At 46.2% G+C, this 16,310-nt stretch overlaps 1 protein-coding gene across 7 annotated transcripts in view; it reads left to right on the plus strand.

The window, feature by feature from the left end:
• clcn3 (chloride channel 3) overlaps positions 1 to 16,310 on the plus strand; it is a 42,810-nt gene that overhangs the window by 11,019 nt on the left and 15,481 nt on the right. For 5 of the 7 annotated variants that reach the window (XM_062517116.1, XM_062517118.1, XM_062517120.1 and 2 more), the window contains 3 exons: positions 10,223 to 10,383; positions 14,697 to 14,796; positions 15,929 to 16,116. In XM_062517116.1, coding sequence (XP_062373100.1) covers positions 10,223 to 10,383; positions 14,697 to 14,796; positions 15,929 to 16,116 — 449 coding nt within the window. Of the gene's footprint in view, positions 1 to 1,808; positions 2,170 to 10,222; positions 10,384 to 14,696; positions 14,797 to 15,928; positions 16,117 to 16,310 lie in introns of those variants that run through there. The other 2 variants (XM_062517117.1, XM_062517122.1) reach the window with 1 other exon arrangement.

The following is a 16,310-nucleotide window of genomic DNA, read 5'->3' on the forward strand; positions in this document are numbered from 1 at the left end:
GGACTGAGGTGCTCTCGACTGTCCTGGACGCCAGATTAGATTAAGAAATGATTCAATTAAATGTTAATAATGTTGATGCTTGATAATTTACTGTGTGAGTGATGAGTGGTTGAGAAGTGTATAGGGAATAGCCCCCCCTCTTCCAGATGTGGTTGTACAATGTAAACAATCCCAGAACTGGCACTGTGTAGTAGCCTAAAGAAGACTGCTAGATACCAATGCAGCAGAAAGCAGTCCAGTCTCTGCAGTTGGCTTTGTACATGAGGAAATAGTAGTAAGGGTAACAGTAACAGAATTTTCGTCTGTATGCATATCAGCTATGTGTATGATATTAGAAAGCATTTGTGAGCAGCAGAGCCAGCAAGGAACACATAAAAAAAGGTAAATATTTGAACATATTGGCTACCTATGTCAAGCAACACCCAACGTGTATTATTAAGAGGCTTTTTATATGGAAACTACTCCTGCCTCCTGCCTCCTGCCTCCTGCCTAATCTATTGGTATGCAGTAGCCAGGCCCCTTAATCATTCTTGAATCAGTGCCCAAATCTACTTAAGATTGCCTTGAGAAGTCTATACAAAACACGTAGTGTGCTGTTATTTTGTTTGTGGAGTGCACTGGCTGCAGACAAAGAGTTGGAGGTATTTTTTTATGCTGCATATATACTAATTGCGGTAGGGAAATCATTCTGTGGTTTTAGCAGTTTAAACCTGTGATGAGACAGAGACAAGTGTGTGTAAAGCCATGGAAACATGTTTCAGCATGAATTACTTTATGATTCAGTAGTCTGTGTTATTTTTGGAAACCCCTGCCTCACTTGTTAGAGTGTGTGTGTGTGTGTGTGTGTGTGTGTGTGTGTGTGTGTGTGTGTGCTCTCACACTGACAGGTGCATGACTGTTGCAGTCAGTCAGAGGTCATAGTCACAGAGCAGATCATACAGTTATCACCACCACCACACATACACCGTATTCTCAGCTACACAAACAAAATACTTCTACTACTAACTCACTTGCTCCCTCCCTCCCAGACACACACACACTGGCATGCACACACACTGTTCCTTCTGGCTCAGTGGACACAGCCTCTGAAGTGATTAAATGAATAGTCGCCAGTCGTACCCCAAGGTTGTGTGGTGTATGTTGTCCACACTGCTCTCTCCCACTATTTCATAAGCAGGGTTGAGTGGCATGTTCGGTGTTGTTACTGCTGTCAGTCGTTGTGATGTGAAAACCACACAGGCATCAGACTGCAGGCTCCATAATAACTGTGGCGTTGCATGGGAGTAGTAGGCTATTCATGTGTTTTTACTAAGATTATATTCATCATGGGTTTGTGGACTCATGGTTGCGCTCTTGATAAATTGTGTATATTTGTGTGTGTTTGTGTCTGCGCCAGTGACTGTAGCATACAGTCATTGGTCTGCACTGCTTATCCGGCTCGTGACTGCTGGACCATGCCACTGCCACACAATCTGCCTCTCAGCCTCTCTACTCTCCCTTTTGAGAGGCTTTGAATGGACTGTTCCATACATGGCCTGCTTGCTCCCATGCCATGCATATACCCCATCCTCCTGCTTTAGCTGTAGAATCTACCCCCTGCCCCTCCGCAAGTGAGATCTTCCAGCCCTGGGCTCGGCTGTCTCTAGTGGCAACCGAGCTGCCCTCCCTCCTTCCTTCCTTCCCTCCCTCCCTCACTCCTTTCCTCCTCTCTCCAGCGCGCTCCCTGTCTCCTGATCGTCTTTCCTGCGATGACATCATCAACCCCCAGAGCAGTCAGCTGCTGCAGGAGAGCGAGAGAGATTTAGAGCAAGTGCAACAGCGCGATCGAGCGAGTGAGGCGCGCGCACTCACATTCACACAGACACATCGCACTACTCACACACATTTACGTATTCGTTTACATTCGCAGTCACACACACGCAGATTGTCTGCGAGGGCTTTTACTCGGATAATGATAAATATGGCAGCCGCCCTCGTCAGATCTCCTGGGTCTGAATCTGCGCTGACGTTAGCCTAGCCTTCGTAGCCTAGGGTAGTGTAGCGCGCTAGCTAGCTCGAGCACAGCGCAGTAGGACAACACGCTCGCCATGGAGGAGCTATCGGAGGACCCCTATCTCCCCTACGACGGGGGAGGGGATACCATTCCCTTGCAAGAGATGCCGATAAAAGGTATGGCACACATTCCAGCCCTCACCCAGACCCCCCATTTCTATTATCCGCTAGCTTCTCCCTCCTCTCCACCCTCACTGCGTGCGTTTCTATGGATGAATGGACCTCGTCGTAGTAGTCCTACTACAGCCTATGCTACGTTATCGCTTCAGCTCCGCGTAGACTACATAACGTTTCATCCGTGTGGTTGAATGTGAAATGTATGCTGAGCGGTGTAGTGGTTGTTTCTGCGTTTGCATAGAGTGGTTTTCACTATGTGGGTGAATAGCCAGGTAATCTCCCAACTGTGACTCGACGCGAGTTATTCTTCTACTCCGTTGACACCGTTAGTAGATGATTTACCGCGACTGCATTTGACGTGTGTGTGTGTGTGTGTGTGTGTGTGTGTGTGTGTGTGTGTGTGTGTTTGTCAGTGTGAGAGAGACATTGAGTTGGTTTGATTTTAGTGAGGTGTGTGTGTGTGTGTGTGTGTGTGTGTGTGTGTGTGTTCGTTCGCTCTCTCTCTCCCTCTTCTCCTTTCTGCGCATATCGAAGTGGAATCTACACTGTGGATATAGAGTGTGTTTTGGCAAAGAAGAGCAATTTCATCCAAGCTCAAAGTGTGTGTGTTCTAGTGGGCGGATGCGTTTGTGTTTTTGTTTCAGGGAAGCTAGTTTCTCTCTGGAGACGTGTGTGTGTGTGTGTGTGTGTGTGTGTGTGTGTGTGTGTGTGTGTGTGTGTGTGTGTGTGTGTGTGTGTGTGTTGGGTTAGGGAAATCACTTGTTCCAGATGTTGAGCCCGCCCCTATAGGCTTGCTCCTATGTTGAGCTCCTATAGTTTTGCCAGGTGTGCATAGTGTGCAGATTCAACAGGAAAGACTTCCAAGACTTTTTTTTTCAGCAGCTTTTCCCAGGATCTGCAAAACAGCTGATGAGTGGCAGCAAACCTGAATATGCTTACAATTTGTACGGGATCATTTCTGGCTGTGAGGAAATATGTTTGACATATGCCTCAATTACACAAATAGTGTTTGGTTAAACATAACATAAAAATATGTTTGGTTGGTTCCCCCCTTTTTTCCCTCTGTATCTTTCTGTTAATGTTCTCCTATATCCAAATGTACTTGCCTATTGTTTGTATGCTAACAGTAGACAACAAGGCCCATCTACTAACTCTCCAGGTTGAGGTGCTTTGGCTTTTGATTGGGTTTACCAACACTACATTACTAGCTAGCTTCTTCAGCAGCAAGCTCCTTCATCATGCTCCGTAAACCCTGAGTTGGTGTGTGTGTGTGTGTGTGTGTGTGTGTGTGTGTGTGTGTGTGTGTGTGTGTGTGTGTGTGTGTGTGTGTGTGTGTGTGTGTGTGTGTGTGTGTGTGTGTGTGTGTGTGTGTGTGTGTGTGTGTGTGTGTGTGTGTGTGTGCGCGTGCGCTTGTATGATTGCATCATAGAGCCACTAATTCAGAAACTGAAATGTGCGTAGTGCTGTCAGTGCTCAGCTTTGTCCTCAATGAATGGGAAAGGTCAGTCCCAGCACTATAACGCTTCCTGACAGTTGGTTACCACCCCTGAGGTAAGATCGCTGCTTGACTCTCCAGAACCTTATCTGTGGGTAAGATATGACAGACCTGTTATTTTCCCAGATACGCTGTAACTGTCCAGCATCCCAGTTTCAGTTTGTTCAATATAACTGAATATAACCTTGTGTTGCCACTCATTCTAGTCAGTCCGAGTTCCCTGGGTTAATCAATCTCTGGCCATTGGTGAACATGCACCAGCTTCTACCACATACACAGAGATACAAACACATGACATTTGTAAACACATTAGCATTAGCATCGGTCTGGGTGTGTTGTAGACCATTTCCCTGAAGCTGCCTATTTACAGTGCTAACATGACTGTGCTAAACCGTGTCCTATAGCAACCTGCGGATCACATGACTGTGTGTGATTCTGTAACACCTTTTCCAGGAAGAATACAATGCTATTCTGTGTTCCTGAGTTGAGGAGACAAAAACACTTATTGTGACTTTTTTTTTAGCCTAACACACCGTGGTGGATTCGGCAAATGCATTTGTTTCTGCTGTTATTGAACTGAACAAATTGGCTGCCTTCCCTAGAGTGGTGTGTGTTCTCTCTCTGTCTCTCTCTATCTCTCTCTCTCTCTCTCTCTCTCTCTCTCTCTCTCTCTCTCTCTCTCCATCTCCCTCTCTCTTTCTTTCTTTCTTTCTTTCTCTCACTTCACAACTGCCCTCCTCAGTAGATCTTCTCTATCTGTTTTGCATAACATCATCATTCAGAACTGATTCGTCTATCTGCTATGGTCAATGAGCATAAAAATGACACACTTGTTACAATTGCAGTGAACATCAGGTTTCCCATGTGTGTGTGTGTGTGTGTCCTCGTCCAGCCTCAAGTTCTCAATCAGGTCAAACCAAAACACCAGCACAGCTTAACATGCTGTGTGTGTGTGTGTGTGTGTGTGTGTCTGTATGTCTGTGTATGTGTGTGTCTGTCTTCCTGTCTTCCCATTCATCCATCAGAGTGGATGTCTGCTCAGGTGCGCTGTGCTCTCTGGTGGTAGAACAGTTTTTATGTAAGTGGCAGCAGGAGGGGACAGCCTGTGTTCTTGAGTTTAGCAGCTTTGGGGCCACCAGGCCACAGTAACGCCCAGGGCTTACGTAAACTAAGCTCACCACACACACACACACACACACACTTACACACACACACACGCACTTAACAGGTATTTGCAAGTATGTACGGCGTAACAGTGTGTGTGTGTGTGTGTGTGTGTGTCGGAGAGGTGATGTATTAGCACCTGAATCAGGGAAGCCGCTGTGCTGCAGTAGTCTCCATTCAGCCCCCATGTCTGTCTCGGTTGCTCTCAGTCCTTTTGTCACACGGCAATAGCCCACAAGGTTATAGTCCTACTACTATTTCTTACTTGTCTCTATCTGATGAGTGCACACATGCACACGTACATGTATGCAGTACTCTGGCATGAGCTCACACACAGACAGACAGACACACACACGCACATATGCACACACACACACACACACACACACACACACACACACACACACACACACACACACACACACAGTTGTAGTCAGCACGAGTCTAATCAGCATCCGGTCCACTGTGTTTTGTTCTGAGTCACCAGCAGCTGAGATTCTAAATCACCTGTCACTCCTCTCTACTCGCGTCATGTCTCTCTCTCACTCTTTCTCTCTCCCTCTCTCTCTCTCTCCCCCTCTCTCTCTCTTTCTCTCTCTCCCTCTCTCTCTGAATCACTGGTCACTCTGCTCCACTCGAGTCATGCTGCCGTCTCTAAATCACCTGCCTCTCCTCTTCCCTCACATCATGCTCTCTCTTCCTCGCTCTGTTGGACACTCATTTTTCCTCCGCCCTCCTTCCTTTGAGGTCCTCCATCATTTATCTCTCCAATCGACCTTCCTTTTGCAATTATTTATGCAAGCACATTAGATTGCCTCGGTGAAATGTGCTGTTTTAAATACACTCGCCTCGCCTGAACTCTTCCTCCTCTCATCCTTTACCTGGCCTCAGGCCCTCTCTACTTCCTTGCTTCTCTTCCCTTCTCTTTCTCTCTCTCCCTCCCTCCTAGCCTCCTCCTCTCCTCTGTTTTCCGCTGCCTACCCCCCCCCCCCCCCACCCATGCACATACACACCCTTATGGTCAGCATGGTGTTCCCCAGACAAGAGTGCTAGCGTTAGCATTTAGTGCTGACCTATATGGCTGAATGCAAAATTAAGCAGTCTGCCTGCCAGTGTTATACCGCTGTTATGAACCACATGACCATAGCATAAGGCTGTTAGTACTTAGCCTTGCCTTTAATACTAGCATTAGCTTGTAGCCTTGCTCCACCTATTTACTAAAGTAAAACTACAGTCATTTCCTGTGGATAGCCGGACTTTGTTTTATGCAAGTTAAAAGAAACAAAACCGTATTAGTACCATATTAACTGCCCCCGTGTATTAACCTCTTAGCAGAAAAAAAAATAGCAAAATCTATGTACAGTATAAGCCACGGCTTATTAGTTGAGAAATCGCAGTAAACTAAGAGTCTTCTATATGCTATGTGCCTGTATCTTTGTTATGTTTACTCCACTTGCAAAGCATTGCTTTAGGCTGGATGGATTGCTGTGGTTTTTCTGGAGCTGGTGTGAAATGGCCACTCTGGTCAGTGTCGCCAGACGATGCGATTGATCGCGCGCCAGGCAGTGAGGTGGCACATTGCTGGAACTTTCCGCACGCACTCACCAATGGTGCGCCACGCTGCAGCTGCAGAAGACATTACAAACCACATCAAGCATCCACAGTGTCTCGCCAAACTCTCTCATCTAAGCCACAATTCACTTGCCTTGTGGTTGTTGTGAGGAACACACACTCTCACACACACACACACACACACACACACACACACGCACACAGACACACACACACAGGTGCATTGGCCTCTTATGCTGCAGTTACAGAAATGTTGGCAGTATATGGTGCAGTGGTAGTGCGGCTAAATCAAAATCACGAGCGTGAAATTGGTTGGAGCCCAAATGGCTGCTGCATTGAAGTTTGTGTGGTCTTTTTTTTTTTTATGGCTTTGAGTGAGTGAGCCTTAATGCACATCAGAGGAAGGGACTAATTCATAAACAAATCTGAGATGGTCTCTGTGTAGTGATGCAGATGCAGGCTGGACCTATCAAAATGGCTCCTTGCCCTGTTTGTGCCGTCAGAGACAGAGGGGGTGGAGGGGGGGGGGGGGGGAAGAGAGAGAGAGAGAGAGAGTGAGGCAGTGAGGCAGCAGAAAGAGAAGTAGTGTTGTTATGGCCTGAGGCTCCTGTTGCTGTGACTCTTCCGTGTGTGTGTTTGTGCGTGTGTGTGTGTGTGTGTGTGTGTGTGTGTGTGTGTGTGTGTGTGTGTGTGTGTGTGTGTGTGTGTGTGTGTGTGTGTGTGTGTGTGTGTGTGTGTGTGTGTGTGTGTGTGTGTGTGTGTGTGTGTGTGTGTGTGTGTGTGTGTGTGTGTGTGTGTGTGTGTGTGTGTGTGTGTGTGTGTGACTCCCTGATGTGGCTAGTGTGCCTGTGTATGTGCGTGCAATATTGTGCATGTCTGGTGTGTGGTGCTTGTAGGCTAGGCTGTACACGGTGACTATTTATGTCTTTTTGAATGTGAATCTGTGATGGCGGGTCACCTTCTGTGTCACATACGTGTCTGGCAGATATGCCATAGGCTATGTTCAGGCTAAGGCCTTGCAGTACGTGTGCGCATGAGTGTGTGTGTGTGTGTGTGTGTGTGGTGTAGAGAGAGAGAGAGAGAGAGAAAAAGAGTGAGAGACTAGCGAAAGAGAGAGGCTACATAATATCAGGCCTGATAATAGTGTGTCTGTTTTTCTTGAGTGGTGTTGACTCAGCAGGCTATTGAATGCAGAGCCTCTCCACAGCGTGAATGTACTCCCCCTTGGCTAGACGCACAGCTGCCTCTGGACTCTTTATTTATTGTTAGCCTATAGGCCTGTCTGGCTTTTCGAGATGCGTAGGAAAGACGAGACCGAACAGGAAGACTGCAGTTGATTTGCACAGTATGTTTATGTCTTAATTCTTGTGTGAGCTGATGTGCAGCGGTGTTTGTTTCATGTTGGCGGCTAGTTCTTAGTGGTCAGTTTTTCCTGTGGAGTCTTTACATTCCATGTGGACTACTTAACATTCTGTTCCGGATTTTTGACTGTGGCGTTGTCGTGACTATGGTCTTGATGGTGGCCTAAATATGCCATTAAAAGAAACAACCCTTACCCTTACGACTGTGCTAGAGGTGCTGGAGGAGTAGTGTTTCGTTTTTTTTATGGTTTGTTAGGCTATCAAATGTGTGTGTGTGTGTGTTTTTTTTTTCTTTTTTCTAAGGTGTGGTTATCATTGGATTGTCAAACAAAACCTTGAATATCAGCTGGGGAGCCATGACTTTGACCTCCTTTGTATGAATGTTTGCACTCCAGTTCCAACGAAAACAGAGAGACTGAAAGACCTTGATCAGTGAGCTTATCACTCGGCCTGGTCATTTCCAGGCTGGACGTTTTGATCATGTGTGCTGTGTGCTCGTAAAATGGTCAATGTACACTTGGATCTTTCACGTGCCAAGCCCTTCAAGTGTGTGTGTGTGTGTGTGTGTGTTTGTGTGTGTGTGTGTGTGTGTGTGTGTGTGTGTGTGTGTGTGTGTGAGAATGAGAGGGCATGCCTGACAACAGAATGGCTGTATTAGTTATGAGAGATTGTAAATTCCCTGTTTGAATGGTCCTTAAGACACACATACAACACACTCAAGTGTGTGTTCAAGGATAGGCCAGAGGTGCGTTCAAATTCGGTGAATTGGTGAATGCTTGTGCTGAGCATGTTTTCTCTGAAGTAACATTTGAACGATTTGGTGTTCATGTTGTATTTGTATTGCTACCTTCATCAAGCTCATCGGAGAACTACCTCCTCACGTACCTGTTTGAGAGTGTTTGCAAACGTTCGTCAAAAACCCAAGGCAAACAGAAACCTGTTTGCAAACATATGCCTAGATGTTTACTAATTTGAATGCCCCTCAGGAGTATGGTGTCTTCCCAGTGCTTTTGGCTGCTAATTAAAGGGAACCCTATAAACCTGCTTTTGCCATCATCAGAGGATCTGGAATGAATAGCAGATAAAAGTCCCAATACACAGCAACAGCCTTCTAGGTTTAGAGGTTTTTCAGTCGGCAAAATCTACAGGAGGAACCTTTTATCCAACATCAGCCATGGCACAGTTTCTCATAACATTTTGGCTTTATTTATATTTTATTCACAAACATTAATTTGTGTGATCTGTTTCACTAGAGCTCTGGTGGGCTCCATAATTCATGCCACTGAGCTCTGGCGGGCTCCATTCTGGCTCTAGTAACTGCATTACCCACAATGTCATGGGGCAAAGGCAAGTTAAGCTGCTTAACTGGCGTGCCTGTTAGCATAGCATGGTTGCTAGCTTCCGTGTGCTTTCTCCTGAAACTGCTGTTTGGTCTGGAGAGGTCAGCAAGGTTAAGCTACCCTTCAGGGCACCAGACAATCTCCAGGTCAAATTCAATGTTTCGGGCACTAGGTTGATTTGAGTTGAACAAAACTCATTCTCTAACACACCTGGAGCACACCTGGAACTTTGGGGAGAAAAAAAACAAAAGATTTAGGGTCTGGTGGTCTATGAGGTAATAAAAGTGACCTAACGCAAGATGTGGCACCAAGCGTGCATTTGAAAATGTCAAATTGGATCACACTACGACCAATGCTTATTGACTGATTCCAGACTTCGACATTGCAGGGCTGTCATCACCTGTAACTTGGGATGGCCCGCCTCCTATATCAGATACACCAATGTGATTGGTGCTGGTCGGCCCCAAGGACATGAGTAATGAGCATCATTACTGATTGCCAGACAAACTGTGCTCTTGCGAGAGCTCTGGATTTCCAGGGTAGGCCGGTATAGCCTATGCCCCTTTTTTTGGCTGATATTTGGCGTTTTGGTTTGGTATATGCATTTTAAAGTATGATGAGACGATAAGAGTGTAAGCTTTTCCATTTTCTCCCAGGGGCAATGTTGTACTCTTCTAAAAGTTCTGGTTGGAGTCTGCTGGTAATTCAGTTGACAGAAGGGACGGTATGCAACATACATGATCCACAGCAGCAACAACACTGGGCTGCCTGCAGATGCATCTGCCTGTTAATTCGTCTTAATATTCCCAGATATCAACCAATGACAATTATTTTAATTTAAAAAAAAAAATAAGCCTGATTAATCAGTCTACCTCTAGCTGTTACATTGTATGGACCATTTATTTTCTGTTGGAGGAGGGATACGCAGTCTAGGGATAACTTTCCCTGGAACATTTTAAAACTAATTGGGGAAACTAATTGATTTTTCTTTTCTCCTCCTCTCTTATCTCCTTTCTCTCAACTTTATTCCCTCTCTCCTTCTCATCCTCCCTCTCTCCCACATCTGTATTTCCTTCCTGTCCACTCCACCTCTTCCTCCTCCTCCTCCTCCTCTGCGGTAGGTTCTAACTACGCCATGTCTAACGGTGGCGGGGTGGTGAGCAGCTCCACCCACCTGCTGGACCTGCTGGAGGAGCCCATCCCGGGCGTGGGCACCTACGACGACTTCCACACCATCGACTGGGTGCGCGAGAAGTGCAAGGACCGCGAGCGGCACCGCAAGGTAGCTGAAAACACGCGCGCGAGCGCACACATGTGTAAAGGTGTACACAAACGCATACACACGCACACACTGGCGCACACACGCACAAACACATACACACTCCCGAGCCACAAGTGACACTGCAAAGTAGCTCAAAACACACTTTTTTCCTTTGCTTTAAGTCTTTAATTTGTCAGTCTGCTAGGTTTGTGTTTAAAACACACACACACACACACACACACACACACACGTCTTGCACAAGTACGCAAACACCCTCAGAAGAACCTCCTTCTGTTAGTCTGTTTACATCCAGTTAAAGACCCAAACACCTGCAGAATCCTGAGGAGACCCTTCCTTTGGCCCACTAAACTCCTTTTCCCGTCAGGAACAGCAGTAACAGGAAACGGGTTGTGTAATGTGGTTTGTGCACCAAAAATGTATCCATTCGGACCATTTCAATCCAAAATAAATTAATTCCGCGACCTTGAAAAGTTGGTTCACAGCTGGAGCCAAAAGATGGATGTTTTTCTTCCGTTCTGCAGTTGGTAGAGGAAGGTAATTAATGTTATGTGCTAATTAGCTTGCTGCCATGGTGCATCGTGCAACATTCTCCGTTGCATTCTCGGCTGCATCCTTGATTACAGCGGTTCCTCTTTAAACCGCTGGAGAGCTGGGCCCCCCAGGGATTGACCACTCCCGGTTCTGGACCCAACTGCTAACGGAATCAAGAGCAGTTGCCTTTTGTTTGTCCCTCTGTCAGAACCAAGAGTGTCAGTAGTTTTTCATTTCTGTTTGCATCATCAAGAAGTAAGTAAATATCTGAAGTTGAAATTAATTTGGAAAACTAACAATGAACTCAAACTATATGAATAACTCAAACTTATATTAAACTTGAAATAGACAGCAGTGACGTATGTGATCATAGCTACTAACCAAATACCAGACCCACTGCAGCTTCAAGCTGCACAATCTTGCCTTTACAATATTCATCCTATTCACACCAGGAAGGTCCGTTAGTTCACTTATTTGGTCCGGACCAATTTCTTTTCCTTTTTTTCTTTTTTAGTGCGGTTCGCTTTCACACCGTGATTAATTGCAACCGGACCAGAATTTATAAACAAAAGCACATGTGCTAAGGTCGTTCACCCATTGGCTGGTAAACGTGTAGGTGGGGTGAAGAATAGGAAGCCAAAGTCAAAGTTGGCCCACGTAAATACTATGTTTGCGTACTGTACTCGTTATTATCCTAGCAATATAGTTTATTCAGTTACAGCTTTGCAGAAGTGCTTGAGTGTCAAGACCGTTTGATGCAAGTTTAACAATATCATGCTGGTAATTTTGCAACGACGAAGACGTGAAACAAAACAGCTGAGAAGAGCTCTCATGTGTGTCCAACATGCTAACAGCAGGCCTACGGAAGACGGAACGGGTAGGAGATGCAAAATCAAATTATTGTTGGCAAAAAAGCGTTAGCCCACTGCTGCTTACAGCTGTTGTGCGTCACGGAGCTATCCTACATTTCCCATATTGCGCAAAAACTACGGGAGCTCGTCAAATCCAAAAAAGGTAGATTTCTGTAACTGGGTCGGATCGAGGTCGGTCTGCTTTCACACCATAAACGAACCGCACCAGGGTTCGATAGGAACCGCTCCGAGACCACCTCCTCAGCTGGGTCTCGGTCCGCTTGTTTGGTCCGCACTAGAGTTCGAGTGATTGTATTCACACCAGTCAAAAAGGTCCGAACCAAGCAAGAAACGAACTTGAGTTCGTTTTAATCGAACTAAACAAGGCAGGTGTGAATACCCCCTAAGTGTTCAGGAAAAGTGCTTCTCTGGAGAGACTAGAACTGTCAACTTTAGGCAGCCTTCGAGGAGTAATGCATACTTTTGCCCACAGACATTCATACACTTTCTCCTCAGTGTGTTCTGTGTGTGCTGTTTGTCATCCTCTAATCCGAGATAAGATCACTCAAGCTTGTCAAGTCTTTGTTGTGCTGACAGAACACAAAGGTTCAGGACTCCTGAATGGTGAAACATGAGACATTATGAGCCGTCTGTCATAGTTAGACACGCTTGCAGCTTAACCTGTAGGAGTACAATGCCAAGAATGCTATTTTTCAACATGTCTGGCAAGAAGCACAGATGAAATGTGGCCAATATCTTGTCTTGTTATTGCAAGTTATTTATGTTATTTATAAAACGATAGTTATCCTTCATCTGAATATCTATATGCACATCAATACTGTCTCACTCACTGGATGCTTCTCTCTCACACATCGCTTACTCCCTCACTATCCTCTCTCTTTCAATCTCAATCTATCTATCTATCTATCTGTATATCTATCTATCTATGTACCTATCTGTCTATCAATCTCTCTCTCTTTTCTCTCTTTCTCTCTCACTGTCTCTCTCTCTCTCTTTCTCTTTCTCTCTCTTTCTTTTCTCTCCCTTACACTCTCTCTCTCTTTTCTCTTTCTTACACACTCTCTTTTCTCTCTCTTACACACTCTCTCTCTCTCCCTCTCCCTATCTCTTTATCTTTCTTTCTCTCTCACATACGTATGCCTGTACTGAGATTGCTCTCCCACTTTGGCCTGTGTCTGTCAAGCCTGGAAGCCTGTTGTGTGTCTGTGTCCATCACTCCAGCAGCCATGGGCCCCCACTACAGGCCTGTAGAGTAGAAATACTGTAGAGACGCTAGTCTTCACCAGACACCCACCCGTCCTTAATCGAGTTTGAGCTTGTTAAAAAGTCATGAGTAATTTCCAGAGACTTTCATCCCCTAATGAATTGGAAAAGCCCTAGAATTCTCAAAATAACAAGGTCATCCCAGTACTCACAGATGCGTGTGCACACACAGACACACAGACACACACACACACACACAGACACACATTGACAGTGCGAATAATGTGGCCTTGTTTTGTGTGGTTATCCCTTGATGCTTGATCAGCATCATGTGATGAGACGATGTAAGAGGAAGTCTTTCAGTCAGCGTCTGGTCCACAATTAGACGTGTGTGTGTGTGTGTGTGTGTTTGTGTGTGTGTGTGTGTGTGTGTGTGTGTGTGTGTGTGTGTGTGTGTGTGTGTGTGTGTGTGTGTGTGTGTGTGTGTGTGTGTGTGTGTGTGTGTGTGTGTGTGTGTGTGTGTGTGTGTGTGTGTGTGTGTGTGTGTGTGTGTGTGTGTGTGTGTGTGTGTGTGTGTGTGTGCCTAAAGAGTGCTCTTTGTCTGCATTGATATTATTAACTGTAGTGTGTGTGTGTGTGTGTTTATAAGTTAAAGTTCAAGTTTCAATGGTTACCTTGATACAACGAAACTCTATGACGAGCAGATTTGTGTTCCCCTTGAGGTGTGTGTGTGTGCGCGCACGCCTGAATTAGGTCTCACCGTTTTGCTTACTGTGCAGTCTTTTTCTCACTCTCTTTCTTTCTCCTTTCCCTGCTCTCTCCCCTCCCTCTCCATTTCTTCATCTCATTCTCCTGTCCTGTTCTTTCCATTTCTCTCTCTCCTTTACTCTCCATCTCTGTTTTAATTTCAACTCTCACTACTTTCTCTCTCTCTCTTTCTCCCTCCCTTCCCTCTCTCTCTCTCTGAACTGTGTTGAGGTAATAAAGCACAGGTAGAGGCAGCATCCAGCTGACAGCAGGCTGAAACCGTCTTGGCTCGGGTCCATCATATCTCGGCCATATCTGTTGGCCACTCATGCATTCCTAGAGGCACCGTGTATCATTTGTGTATCATTTGAATATCTCCTCTGTAACAGGCTACTCCTCCCTTCCTCTCGGAGTGTAGCATGAAACACATCAGAGAACAAGAGCAGGGGGTGACTTCCTGCTTTTAACAGCTTAGTGCTTGTCAGTTAGAATTAGGAACGGGCCAGCACGTGTGTGTGTGTGTGTGTGTGTGTGTGTGTGTTGGCAGAGGCATACATGAGTGTGTGTGTATCTGTCGACCTCTCTGAGCGTAATCATAACTCTGTTTACTCTATTTACAGTTAAGAGATGAATCGACTCGTTGTGTTGTAACTAGTCGATTACTAGTTGTCATGTACCGGTACAATGCTGGTGCTAGCTTTACTGCTAATGCTAGCTGTTGGCAGCGGGTGTTTCATCTTTAGATGGTTGTCTAGAGCAGACAACCCACTAATGAATTGAGAGTGTTCAGGCCAACATAACATAATTCCACAAAATTAAACCGGGAAGAGCTATTTCATATCACAATCACACACACACACACACACACACACACACAAACAAACACACACAGACACACACACACACACACTGGACATACTGTAGGTTTGATCTTTCCTCCTTCCTTGTGTGTCTGTGCAGATAAACAGTAAAAAGAAGGAGTCAGCATGGGAGTTCACCAAGAGCCTGTACGACGCCTGGTCAGGATGGCTGGTGGTGACCCTCACTGGCCTGGCATCAGGTAGGACTGCTACACACCACACACACACACACACACACACACACACACACACACACACACACACACATTGTGAAGAACAGCATCTTATGTGGAGTGAACTAGACATATACAGGCAGTCAAACATTTTCTGTTTCTCTCACTCATGCACACACACACACACACACACACACACACACACACACACACACAGATACATTTTCGGTATATGCACATTCCACTGCCTTCTCTGTTCCCTCCCGGGACCCAGACGAGCGCAGCTGCTACAGAAAGGAGATTTGACTATGTGAGATCCGTCTCCGTTCCAGTCACTCTGTCCCACATTAGGCCGCCCTCTGTGCTGGGAAACACGTCAGCGCGGCAGCTCAGCTCCATAATGAATCAAATCTTCAACAATTTGTTGTCTAACGAGCTAAGCAAGCTATTGGACTAAATTGAATTGCCCAGGAAAAAAGGGAACTCATTGTTGCCAGGGCAACAGCTGCCATAGCACATCCCCAGAGGTCATCATCGGTGTTGTTGGCCAAAAGCAGTGGTGGGCCAAAACCATAATGGAGTAATGGCTGAATTGGCTACATGACCTTTTTATTTGACTCTCCGTTATCGATTCCTGTGCTTCTCTTAATTGGCACTTAGGCACTCAGTCTGTCAAGACAGAGCCAGGCTAAGCTACCTGTGATGTAACCAACTGTGTATATGTATATGTGTGTGTGTGTGTGTGTGTGTGTGTGTGTGTGTGTGTGTGTGTGTGTGTGTGTGTGTGCAATGGAGCGAGAGGATGAAAGTGCGAGACACCAACAGATGGTAGAAAGGCCTGTTACGTCTTACATCTTCCAAAAGATGAGAATGATTGAAATATAGTGAAGCATGGCGTTCTTGCGTCTAACTCCACTGAGGTTTAGAAAATATTTTTCCACATTACATTTTGTCTCTGTGTGATGAGGCCTTCCAGAACCATTTTGTCTCGCAAATCAGTTGAAGATGGTGCTGCTGTACATCAGAGCAGACAAGTTCAGAGAGAGGGAAAAAGAAAGACCGCCTGCCACGCAGGAGAATCAGAGAACACTGCCATCTGTTCTCCTTCCGCCTCTTGGTCACCGTAGTTACCGTGGCCACCGTGTTCTCTTCCCCGTAGGAGCGCTGGCCGGCGTGATCGACATCGCGGCCGACTGGATGAACGACATCAAGGAGGGCGTGTGCCTGACGGCCATGTGGTTCAACCACGAGCAGTGCTGCTGGGGCTCCAACGAGACCACCTTCGCCGAGCGCGACAAGTGCCCGCAGTGGAAGACCTGGGCCGAGCTCATCCTGGGACAGGCAGAGGTACTGTACGACCCATGGAGGGAGGGAGGGAGGGAGGGAGGGATGGAGGTAGGGATAGAGGGAGGGAGGGATGGAGGGGTGGATGGATGGAGGGAGGGAGGGAGGGATGGATGGATAGAGGGATAGATAGAGGCTATTTTGTGTCTGTTTGTTGTTTCTTGCATTCTTGCAGAGTTTAGCCCCACATGAAGTAA

Source organism: Sardina pilchardus, chromosome 16 (assembly GCF_963854185.1).
Source record: "Sardina pilchardus chromosome 16, fSarPil1.1, whole genome shotgun sequence".
NCBI classification, from domain to species: domain Eukaryota; kingdom Metazoa; phylum Chordata; class Actinopteri; order Clupeiformes; family Clupeidae; genus Sardina; species Sardina pilchardus.